A 12,378-nucleotide genomic window follows, 5' to 3' on the forward strand; every position below is an offset into this window, starting at 1 on the left:
GAAGGCTGAGTTCAGAAAGGTCATTAAGTTTGAGGACTGTCCTGGCTTCTTAGAAATGTCTTGTATGAAATAATAATAATAATAGAGATGATGGTGATGATAATAATCACTCTTAAGCCTCGGGAGATGGCTTAGAGAGGAAATGGTGTTTGCCACCACACCTGAGGTCACTCTGGAAGTTATACAGTAGCGCAGAACCAGCTCCAGAAAGTTGTCCTTTGCCCGACAGACAGGCACTCATACTCAAAAGAAATACAATTTCTTTATTTGCTACTTATTACTTTTTTTTTTTTTCAAGGCAGGGTTTTTCTGTGTTCTTTTTCTCTGTGGACCAGGTGACCTGTAGCTCAGAGATCATCTCTGCCTTCGTCTCCTGAGTTCTGGGGTTAGAGCTGTGCGCCACTACGCCGGGCAAATACATACAGTGTTTAAAAAAGATTCACTGTTGCTGATCCCCTTTTTAATTTGTTCAGGGTGCCGAAAGGTTATTTCAAGGCAATTTACGAGCTCAATTTTAGAAGCGCATAGGACAGAAGAATTAAGGGAAATGAGGGGCTTCTGCATGTTGCTCTCAGCCATGAAGCAACGCATTTAAGAGAAGAAACCATCTACCTGACACCGCCCTCTAAGAGGATTTAAACCACCCCTCAGTCGGTCAACCTCAGCCTCGACGGGCAGTCCGCGCAGGCTCGGAGCGGGGGCGTCGGATATTCTCCCCCGGGCCGAGCCATTTCCCACAAGGCCGCGTTCCGGAAGCCGCCGGTCCCGTAGCGTGACTGGCTCGGTGGGGTAGCTCTCTCTTCGTCACCAGGAGGAAGCGGAGCTGGCAGCCGGCTCCCGGCCCGTCGCCGAAGGCAGTTATGGGCGCCGTGCTCCCGGGTGAGTACCGGCGGCGGCCGCCGCTCGCCCGGCCTGCCCGCCCCGCCGCCCTCCACTCCCCGGCCGGCCGGCCAGAGCCGCGGCGCCTTGGGCTGCGGGTGCTGTCAGTCCCCCGGGGGCGGCGGGGGACTCGCGGGGCCCGCGTCCCCGGCCTGTGCGGCCGGCCTGCCCCGTGGTCACCCACCGAGCAGTTGGAGGGGCCGGCGGGCGCCGGGAAGGGGGCTGGCTGGGCGGCTGGCGTGCGAGCTCCGGCCAGCGCCCGGTGACAGCATGCGGATTGGAAGCGCGCCCGGCTCTGTCACCTGTGGGGGACAGCCGACGTCCAAAGGCGAGAGCCACGTTTCGGGGAGACCTGCTGACCAGGTTCTCCACACGCCTTTGCCGCGGCGCCGCTCAGGCAGAGGAAGACCGGGAGGGCAGGGGAGGAGAGCAGCCGGCTTCACACGAGAGGGGACAGGAGGAGTTTTGATTTCTGCGTGGCACGGAGTCGCGAGCGAGTAAATTGGGTCCAAGAGGCCCATTCTTATCTGAAAACTCATCCGACAGAACATTCATGTTTTCAAGCACCCAGTCCCACGACTCAGTTGCCCTCTTAGCCGTCAGAATTTTACTGTGTGCCCTTCAGTAGCATCGACTGACTCCTCAGGTCCACTCCTTGCCCTAATTAAAATTTGCCTTTCAAGTTTCCCTTTGCTGACTCAAAGGAAAAGGCAGGCAGTCCTTCAACCAGATTTTCTGGTGCTGTTTTCACAACTGTAGGCTTTTGACTTAATTGTCCACCTGCGTCCTTCCCACCCGCAGTTGTGCCTTCTCTTTTCAGGCGCTCTTCGTGTTTGGTCGTATGTGTGCCTGTTTTTTTGAGACAGCCTCACTCGGTGTGTAACTCTGGCTGGCCTGGAACTTTCTAACCGCCAGCTTTGCCGTAGCAGTGCTGGGTTTAAAGGAGTGTGCCGTCGTGTCCAGGCTCGGGTACTGCGATGTATTAACGCAGGAAGTTTTTCTTGAGGACCCACTATGTACTGACAGTCTGCCGCAGGCTTAGAAATACTGCCCCGAATCAGTTCTTTCTCCTAAAGTTCCAGATTGCAAAGAGAAGAACAGCATGTTTAGATTGTAGATTTGAAGATTTGAAAAGCAATTTACTACAGTAGAGAAACAGGTAAAGGAACAAAGGATAATGCGTGTTTTCTTCTTCCCTTCATTTCTCCTTCCCTTTCTCCCTTTTTCTTCCCTCCCTTCTTTCTTCTCTTTTTCCCTCCCTCCCTTCTTCCCTCCCCCCTCCCCCTCCTTCTCCCTCCCTCCCTTGTTTTGTTTCGAGACAGGTTTCTCTGTAGCTTTGCAGCCTGTCCTAGAACTTGCTCTCTAGACCAGGCTGGCCTCGAGCTCACTGAGATCACCTGCCTCTGCCTCCCAAGTGCTGGGATTAAAGGCTTGCGGCACCAGGCCTGGCACCCATGCAAGTTTTCTTAAAGCTTCATTGAAATGGAGAGGGAGGATTGCTAGGATGTGGCCTGAGGGAGAAAGCGTTTTAGGTGTCAGGCAGAAGTGGGCCGAGGAAGCACCGAAGAGATGATCTTGGTTGAAAAGAGTTGTGCTCTCAGAACCGGAGAATGGCATTGTAGCGGCGGCTCCATTTTTGTTTCGGAATTTCTTCTTCGAGTGAATATCTTCATTTAAAAGGTTATTGCGGAAATCAGCTATGATGGTTTTGGAAGGGCACCGTCTAGTTAGAATTCGTTAGCTGTTTCTATTGAGGAGTTATGAGCGGCAGGACTGCTGGTGCTTTGGAGCCAGATTAAAAGGGACAAGCCCCAGAGTGTGAACCTGGACCTTTAGCTTTGTAACGAGTTCATTAGAGCGACATGATACAAGTTGCATTTTTTGAAGAGGAATGTTAATCTAATGTAGTACAGATTAGAGGGGGGTTAGATTGGAGGGGAGAACTTGGATACTATTTATTTTTCTAAAATAGGATTGTATTTCTACAGCCTTACATGTCTTGTTCTCCTTTATTATGTTTTTATATTTATGGCAGAGTCTCATCAATCCCAGGGTGGCGTCAGACTCAGTATGTAGTAATTAAGGATGACGCTGAATTCTGGACACCCCTGTGTGTACCTTCTGAATACCCGGATCACTGATGCCCCACTCTGCCTGGCTTGTGTGGTGCTGCAGCCCGAGCCAGAGCCCTGTGTGGCAAGCGTGCATTCAACACTTGAGCTACATCTTTAGCTCCCATCCCCCCCCCCAATTTTTTAAAATTTATTTTATTTTACATTTTAGGTGATCCTTGGTAAAGGGAGGGTTACCAGCTTAGACCAGTGGTTGCCTACCATTTGCCCAGCATGCACAAGGCTTGGATTTATAGCCAGCACTGGGAAGGACAGAAAGCTGGGTGAGGATTTCCCTTGGACAGGATGGTTGTTTCACTTAGCTTTCGCTCTTTTTTATATACAGATGTCTTGAATGTCTTTAATAACACTATCTCATCAAGGCCTGAAGGATGGTGATGAAAGTTAAGGTTAGAATGAACTGAAAGTAGAGTTGTAGTTTGTGGTAGAACACCTATAAAAAAGAACAAGAGGAAGCATTTTCTTTTTTTTTTTTAATATTTATTTATTTATTTATTTATTATATATACAATATTCTGTCTGTGTATGTGCCTGAAGGCCAGAAGAGGGTGCCAGACCTCTTTACAGATGGTTGTGAGCCACCATGTGGTTGCTGGGAATTGAACTCAGGACCTTTGGAAGAGCAGGCAATGCCCTTAACCACTGAGCCATCTCTCCAGCCCCAGAGGAAGCATTTTCTGCAGACACTACTTACCACTTGTGCAGTCAAACTTTTAGTAAGCGTCTCAGGTAAAAACAGCTGTTTAGGGGATGGAGAGATGGCTCAGAGATTAAGAGCACTGGCTGCTCTTTCAGAGGTCCTGAGTTCAATTCCCAGCAACCACATGATGGCTCACAACCATCTATGAGATCTGGTGCCCTCTTCTGACAGGCAGGCATACATGCAGATAGAACATTGTATACATAATAAATAAATAAATTTTTAAAAAATGTTAAAAAAGTGTTTACAGTGTTCATCGAGTTTTTAGCCATAATAAATGACTCTGAAGCACATAAAACACAGCTCAAAATCAGTATATCAAGATAGACTTGTAAGTTCTTTTAACACTCTTGATACTTTCTAATTTTGAGATTTTAGCTAAAAGGGCAAAGATTTAATGTGTGGTTAGATTAGCCATAGACTTCCAAACTGGGTTTGTCAGTGACATGATTTCAATAGGCAGTCAGTTCTTGTCCATACCCAGAAGACAGGCTAGTAAAGAGAATTTTATGTTTCTTTTTAAGTTACCTTGCAAAACTTCAAACTCAGCGGATAATTTTCAGAACAATATTTATGTGATGAGGAGTTGAATATCTTTTAATGTTAGGCATTGAAACATTTTAAGATAGGTCTAAGAAGATTGGGACCTTTGCCCTTAACATTTTTTTTTACAAAAAAAATCCCTTAGTCACTTTCCCATAGTCTGAACAACAGGATGATACTGTATTTCTATGCACTTAAGTGTTATTATTAGCTTAGCTAGGTGGTGGTGGTACATGCCTTTAATTCCAGGAGGCAGAGTCAGGTAGATCTCTTGAGTTCAAGGCCAGCCTGGTCTATAGAGCAAGTTCCAGGACAGCCAGGGCTACACACAGAAACCCTGTCACAAAACAAAAACAAAAACAAAAATTCATTATTAAAACTTTGATGGTAGTGCCTTACCCTCTCTGAGGAGTGAATGGGGGGTGTGGAGTGGGAGATTAGGTGGAAGGGATGGGAGGAGAGGAGGGAGTGGGAACTGGGACTGGTATGTAAAATGAAAAATGATAGTATTTTTGAAAAAAGAAAAAAATAATATATTATTTATATATGTTTAAAGTTTGATGGGGTATCCGTGGTGTTCCTGACTTGTAAGGTGCAATAGGCATGCAAAGCATTGACTGTGGCTTCTAACCATAGAAACCTTTCTTTTGTTTTTGTCAAGCCCGGTTTCTCTTGCTCTCTAGGTTGTAATTTTGTGTCAGTGAGCCATCCATGAAGTGCCAGCATGGGAAAGAAACGAACAAAGGGGAGAAATGTCCCAGCTACGGCTTCCTCAGAGTCTGCAGGTATATTTTACCTTTGTTGTTAAAGCCTGTTACTATACCTAAATGAGTTTTCTGTTAGATTTATTTTTATGTATGTATTCTGTGTAGGCAGAGTTTCTCTGTGTCTCTGTAGCTCTCCCAAATAACCATTCAGAGACTTATTAAATATACATGCTTGGCCAATAGCTCAGACTTCTTACTTACTAACTAATTAACTAAATAATCCATATTTCTTATCTGCATTCTGCCACATTGCTCAATACCTTTTCTCAGTATGACAAATTCTTTCCCTTTCCTCGTCTTCTCTCAACTCTGAGAGACTCCTCTTCTTCACTCCTTTCTTCCCCTGCAAATCCTGCCTAACCTCTACCTGTCCAGCTTTTGGCCAGTCAACTCGACTTTTCCTTAACCCAGTCACAGTAACACATATTCACACAGTGTAAAGGAATATTCCACAGTACTGGGTGCTTTTCCTTGTATGCATGTCTGTACTGTGTGCATGTAGTACTCTCAGAGGCCAGAAGAGGGCATCATATTCCCTGTATTAGCGGGTTCTGAGCCACTATGTAGGTGCTAGGACTCAAACCCAGGCCTCTTAGAAGAGTAGCCATTGCTCTTCTGATCATCTCTCCAGCCCCCTAGGTGATATGTTAGGTGATGTATATATTATTATGTAATCAGGGTTTTGCAATTTATTTTTAAATTTTACTTTTGTTAAATGTACTGCCTGCTTGTAGCCTGTGCACCATGTGTGTGCAGTGCTTGTAAAAGGCCAGAAGAGGTGTCAGAGCCTCTGGAATTGGAGATAGTGGGTGCCATGTTTGTAAAGGCCAGAAGAGTGTATCAGAGCCTCTGGAATTAGAGACAGTGGATGCCATGTTTGGTCCTGGGATTGGAACCACAGGGCCTTTGGAAGGGCAACACGTATTCTGAACCACTGACCCGTCTTTCCAACCCTATTTACTTTTTAAAAATTTTTAATTTTATGTGTATGGGTCTTTTTACTGCATGTATGCTTTATGCATCATATCTAGGGAGTGCCTGTGGAGGGCTGAAGAGAGCACTGGATGCTGGGAAGCTGGACTTAGACATGTTTGTGAGGCATCATGTGGCTACTGGGGTTGGAAACACAGGTCCTCTAGACAGGGTTTCTCTGTGTAACAGTCCTGGCTGTCCTGGAACTTGCTTCATAGACCAGGCTGGCCTCAAACTCACTGAGGTCTGCCTGCCTCTGCCTCCCAAGTGCTGGATTAAAGGAGCATGCCACCACTGCCCAGCTTGCTTGATTAGTTTCTAAGACTCTAGTTTCCATCAAACCATGCAAACCCTTTATCCCAAAGCCCTTCATTGACTTGTCCTAACTTGATTTCCATTCACAAGCCGGCTGTCAGTTTTGTATTGTGTATGACTTCACCATTTAGGGAGAATAGCATACATTTTTTTTACATACTTTTATATGGGAATTAGTCTTTTCAGTTTGCCTTATTTACTCATTTATTTGAGAGGGGGTCTTTTTATATAGCTTTGCTGGCCTAGAATTCCATGTATAGACTAGACTGGCCTAAACTTACCAGAACTCTACTTGACTCTGTCTCCTCAGTGCTGGAGTTAAAAGGTGCGTACCCCCAGCCTGGTTGCTTTTCACTATTTGAGGACATAGTTTTCAGTGTGGAGTGTAAGGTGAAAAGACCTGACTCCAGGGGCTGGAGAGGTGGCTCAGAGGTTATGAGCATTGACAGCTCTTTTAGAGGACCTGAGTACAATTCCCAGCAACCACATGGTGGCTCACAGCCATCTATAATGAGAGACCACAGAGTGCCCTCTTCTGGCCTGCAGGCATACATGCAGGCAAACACTGTATACATAATAAATAAATAAATCTTAAAAAATAAAAAGACCTGACTCCAGGTTCTGGCATAGTCATTCAGTAGTCACTTGCTCTTACATACTTAATTTTCTCCTTTGTCATTGGGAATAATAGTGTCTTCCTGCTAGGTAATTATGAGCATTAAATGAGATGAGTATATGTAAAACAGTTTATAGGATATATTTAACCAGTGTCAGAGACTTTGATTACTGTAATATCCTTTAGTACTTGGCCTTATCTACCTCTTGAAATTTTTGTGTCATTAGACTTTCCTTCTGTGTCAGATAGTCAGTTTGGGAAATTGTAATGCTTGCCTTATGTTTCTGCTCCTGATGGAATGAGCTGCCCCAGAAGGAAGAGGCGTGACTTGGTTACTTTTAGGTTCTCAGAGAACTAGGCTAGTGTCTGGTCTGGAATGGATGTGACAGTATGAGTGAAGAACCCCTTTTCTTGTCCTTCAAAATTTAAAGCAAAAATGGAAATGAGTTTACAGATGTGATTATATTCAAGGCATCACAGCAAAATTTCTGTCCTTGAGAGATGGCTTCATCGGTTCAGAGTGCCTGCTGTTCAGTCATAAGGACTGGAGTTTGGACTGCAGCACCTACAAAACAAACCAGGGCTCCCACAGATGCTCCAAGAGATCAGCATTCCCCTGGCCCCTGGGCTCGCTCTGCATGCACACCCTCCTGTGCACAGTCACACACATATACAGAAATAAAAATAAGTCCAGAAAATCCACTTCAAATTTGTGAAAACTTTTTCTCAGGAGAGTTTGGGTGTAGCTCAGTGGTAGTGTCTGTCCACTGTGTGAGGCCCCAGCCCTTCCCGTGTATCACAAAGGAGAAAGGAGATAGGAAAGTGCCGCTCATCCTTGTCATAGTGGTTCCCTTGGGAACATAGAGCTCAGTTGATAGTGCCCGCCCCGACTTAGCGCCACGGCCACTACTCACCGTCGTGTGATATTCAAATGCCCGTCAGGGCAGTGAGTGCTCTGAGAGTCTGAAGCTCAGCTGTAGAGTAAATTTAATGTTGAAATTTGTATACATTGAGTATTCACAAGAAGGCTAGTTTGATCTTATGTATTGCTCTCCCTCCCCCCTTTTTCCATAGAAACAATGTGCAGACACCTTAGAAAAGGGTTGGAACAAGGCAATTTGAAGAAAGCTTTAGTGAATGTGGAGTGGAATATCTGCCAAGACTGTAAGACTGACAATAAAGTGAAAGATAAGCCCGAGGAAGAAGCGGAAGACCCTTCAGTTTGGCTGTGTCTGAAATGTGGCCACCAGGTACGCTTGAATTCTAGTAAACCTGAGATTGTAGGAAGCGCTGAGTTTGCTTTAGTAGGGCTTATGTAAAGACAGTCTGGTGGGCTGATGGCAGCGGGCACAGGTTGTGATCTCAGGCCAGCTGAATCTGAGACTAAACTTTTTCCTATGTTGGTATTTTGGGAGGGTTCTTTCAGGTACCGTGGTTGCAACAGTGAGGGAGCTGGAACAGGCAGAGAGAGATTAAGAAACAGTCGCAGGAGGACATTTGTACGTTGCAGAGAGACTCACTCTTGGGATGTGTCCTGAGTAGAAGAGAGGGGCTAGGCTAGGCCTTTGTGCCCATGCAGAACGGGCCCTGGTCCTGGGAAGAAATTATAGTCTTCATCACAGCAGCTGTGTAGATGGACCTTCTCTTCAGGAACACCAGCTCTCCAGTAACAAGAAGACTTATTAATTATAAAAGCTCGACCACAGCTTAGGCTTGTTACTAACTAGCACTTACAACTTAAATTAATCCATTTCTATTAATCTACATATTGCCATATGGCTCATGGCTTTCCCTGTCCTCCAGCCTGCTCCCTCTGCATTTCCTGGTGACCTCTACCTTTCTTCTTCCCAGTGTTCTCTCTGCCCTGAAAATCCTGCCTAGTTATTGGCCATTTAGCTTTTTATCAAATCACTCAGAATTACATTTCTTCACAGTGTACAAAAAGATTATTCCACAACACAGCTCCCTTCCATTGAGGATAACTCTGGGGTGGGTGGGTTGGGTTGCTACTGTCATTAAACTATATTTCAGGCTTCTAGAGAATGAGTACCTTGGTCTTATGGCCTGATCAGGAATCTGGTAGGTACTTCTCTGTAAACAGACTGTTACTTTTGTTTTCTGACTGTCCAGACCCAAATTATCACACAGAAACTATATTAATTACAGCATTGTTTGGTTGACGGCTCAGGCATATTTCTAGCTAACTCCTACATCTTAAATTAACCCATTTCTATTAGTCTATGTGTTGCCACGTGGCTGTGGTGTTACCTCATTTTCTACATGTCTTATTTCCTCAGTGGCTGGCTGGCATCTGACCTGACACTGCCTTCTTTTTTTTTCTGTGTCTCTGCTTGGATTTCCCACCTGAATTTACTCTGCTAAGTCATTGGCCAAAACAACTATATTCATTAGCCAATAAAAGCAACACATATACAGAAGGACACCCCACATCACGTCTCAGTGTCTACTATGTATCATCCTGAATTACAGATAGTGGATGATACGGTCATGTACTAATAAAGTTCAGACCCTTGGTTATCTGAGACAGGGACTTGATATGTAGCTCTGGCTAACTTGGAACTCACTTTCCTGGAACTTACTATGCAGGCCAGGCTTGCCTTGAACTCACAGATCCACCAGCCTTGGCCTCTTCAGTGCTGAGGTCAAAGGCCATGCTCAACTGATGGCAAGTCTATGTTAGGAAACTGGACTCCTGGCCAGTCGTACCATGAAAACCACAAGATGAGACAGACAACCAATTATTTTAATTTTTGTTTGTTTGTTTTTTTCAAGACAAGGTTTCTCTGTGTAGCCCTGGCTATCCTGGGACTTGAACTGCCATAGATAACTTGCCTTTGCCTCCCAAGTGCTGTTATCAAAGATGTGCACCTGACTTTTGCTCCATTTTTTAAAATAAAAATATTTTTAAAATAAGAAATTAAGATTTTATTTGTGTATGTTTTTCGGGACAAGGTTTCTCTGTGTAGCTTTGGAACTTGTTCTGACACTCGCTCTGTAGACCAGGCCAGCCACAAACTCACAGAGATCCTCCTGCCTCCGCCTCCTGAGTGCTGGAACTAAAGGTATTCGCCCAGCTGAGTCTACTTTTTTTTTTAAAGATTTATTTATTTATTATGTATATAACATTCTGCCTCCATGTATGCCTGCAGGCCAGAAGAGGGCACCAGATCTCATTACAGATGGTTGTGAGCCACTATGTGGTTGCTGGGAATTGAACTCAGGACCTCTGGAAGAGAAGCCAGTACTCTTAACCACTGAGCCATCTCTCCAGCCCTACTTTTTTTTTTTAACATATTTATTTATTTTGTGTGCATGTGTGTGGGCGAGTGAGGGATAGATCATGCCCTGGTGTGCCAGTGGAGGTCTGAAGACAGCTGGAAGGACTACTTTTTCCCGCAGGTCCTGAGGGATCAAATACGAGTCTTGCCCATTGAGCCGTCTTCACTAGCCCCTAACACTTTATTTTTAAGATCATGAGAATGACAAAAGTTCTTGAAGTGCTTCTTACTTTGTAACTGTAATCCCTGTGGGTTATATGTCAGTTTGGTGAGCTCTGTGGCTTTGAGTCTTATGATTGTGACTCCCTAGGGCTGTGGCAGAGATTCTCAGGAGCAGCATGCCTTGAAGCACTACTCGACACCAAGATCTGAGCCTCACTATCTGGTGCTTAGTTTGGACAACTGGAGCGTCTGGTGAGCTTCAACCCCTGTGCTGTTTGACTAGAGATTATTCAAAATACTGGAGAATGAAACTTTGGGAAATATTAAGAGCAGAAAAAAGTAAACTGGTATTCATTTGTCTCTTAGTACTGCACAGACACAAAAATAAGTGCATAAAAGACACAGGGATCATTACCCCTTTAAAGACAGGGGCGGCGGGGGCTGGAGAGATGGCTCAGAGGTTAAGAGTATTGCCTGCTCTTCCAAAGGTCCTGAGTTCAATTCCCAGCAACCACATGGTGGCTCACAACCATCTGTAATGGGGTCTGGTGCCCTCTTCTGGCCTGCAGGCATACACACAGACAGGATATTGTATACATAATAAATAAATATTAAAAAAAAAAGACAGGGGCGGCGAGAACAAATTTCAAATAAATGAGCATATAGTAAAAGGATAATTAATTCCCACAAATCCATTGTCAGACCATTATGTTGTATTTCCAAAACTGTAATATTATTAAAACATTTTTATTTCATTGAAAACCATCTTTACAGCATGTATTCACTAAATCTCATTTGTCACTTGTAAAATGCATTAATTTTGTTGGCATAAGTCTGTAGTTTAAATAATGCATACAAAAGACTGTGTAAGTCACTTACGTCAAGGTCAAATAGCATCTTCCTCTGTTGCTCACCACTTACAGCCTTGAGACAGTCTCTCTCACTGAAGGGGAAGGTTGTTGTTCGTTGGTTGGTTCATTGGTTGGTTTGACTGGCTAGCCAGGGACAATCCTGGAGTTACAGGCAGGTGCAGGCATACAGGGAATCAAAGCCAGATCCTCAGGCTGTGTAGCAAGTGCCCTTATTACACTGAGCCATCTCCCCAGAACAGAAAAGATTTAATAGACCGAGAGTGCAGCTCAGCTGCAGGGCACTTACCCAGCATGCATGAGATCTTGTGTTCCATTCCTAGAACTTCATATGGAGAGAAAAAAGACAAAAAAACACCTTTCGATTTAAAGATGTGCCCTGAATTTTGAATTTCCATGATACTGATGCGTATGTAGTGCCATTGTAGTAAATTTTATTACTAAATCAGTCTTAAAATATACCTAGTTGTATTAAAGAGAACATGTTTTTCTTTTTAACTATGTCTGTGTAGATTTAGCTCATAAGTGCAGGTACCTGCAGAGTTTAGAAGTTAAAGGCCTCTCAGAGCTGGTGGTTGTGAGCCGGCCAGCAAGGGTGCTGGGAACCAAACTCGGCTCTTCTGGAAAAGCAGTGCACACTCATAACTATTGAGCTGTTTCTCTAGCTCTCCGAAATCAGTCTTGTATCTTCAGTTTCTCTCTGTTTCTTAGGTTATCATGTTCATGATGTGTTGTGTCATGTGTGTGTGTACATATGTGAGCACTCTTGTGCAGGCTCAGGCTTGCCACAGTGCATGTGTCAAGAACCAGTTCTCACATCCATTGGGTTCTGGGGATTGAGCTCAAGTTTTCAGGATTTTGAGGCAAGCACTTTTATCCACTGAGCCATTGACAGCCCTACTTTTAGCAGAATAATTGGACAATTAAACATCTTTGGTTCTCCAGAGTAAATAATTTGTCTCTCCCTCTTATAGTTGTCCATTTGTCAATTTTCTTTTCTGGTTGTAGGTGCTACAAATGCGACGAGGAAGTCAAATACTGTAGTTCAAACCGGCTGGGCCAAGTGGTCGATTTTGTTAGAAAACAAGCTAGCACTACAACTCGAAAACCAGGTGAAAGTCTGT

General features: G+C 44.5%; 1 protein-coding gene across 12 annotated transcripts in view; it reads left to right on the forward strand.

The window, feature by feature from the left end:
• The first annotated feature begins 321 nt into the window (after positions 1–321).
• The window catches only part of Usp16 (ubiquitin specific peptidase 16), a 28,443-nt gene continuing 16,386 nt past the window's right edge, over positions 322–12,378 (forward strand). The window contains exons 1-6 of one of the 12 annotated variants that reach the window (XM_050138520.1): positions 325–879; positions 1,956–2,038; positions 4,916–5,039; positions 7,999–8,174; positions 10,534–10,637; positions 12,263–12,366. In XM_050138520.1, coding sequence (XP_049994477.1) covers positions 4,979–5,039; positions 7,999–8,174; positions 10,534–10,637; positions 12,263–12,366 — 445 coding nt within the window. In that variant the 5' untranslated portion in view covers positions 325–879; positions 1,956–2,038; positions 4,916–4,978. Of the gene's footprint in view, positions 880–1,955; positions 2,039–4,915; positions 5,040–7,998; positions 8,175–10,533; positions 10,638–12,262; positions 12,367–12,378 lie in introns of those variants that run through there. The other 11 variants (XM_050138529.1, XM_050138522.1, XM_050138519.1 and 8 more) reach the window with 11 other exon arrangements.

Source organism: Alexandromys fortis, unplaced genomic scaffold, assembly GCF_014885135.2.
Source record: "Alexandromys fortis isolate MF-2015 unplaced genomic scaffold, M_Fortis_MF-2015_v1.1 scaffold_11, whole genome shotgun sequence".
NCBI classification, from domain to species: domain Eukaryota; kingdom Metazoa; phylum Chordata; class Mammalia; order Rodentia; family Cricetidae; genus Alexandromys; species Alexandromys fortis.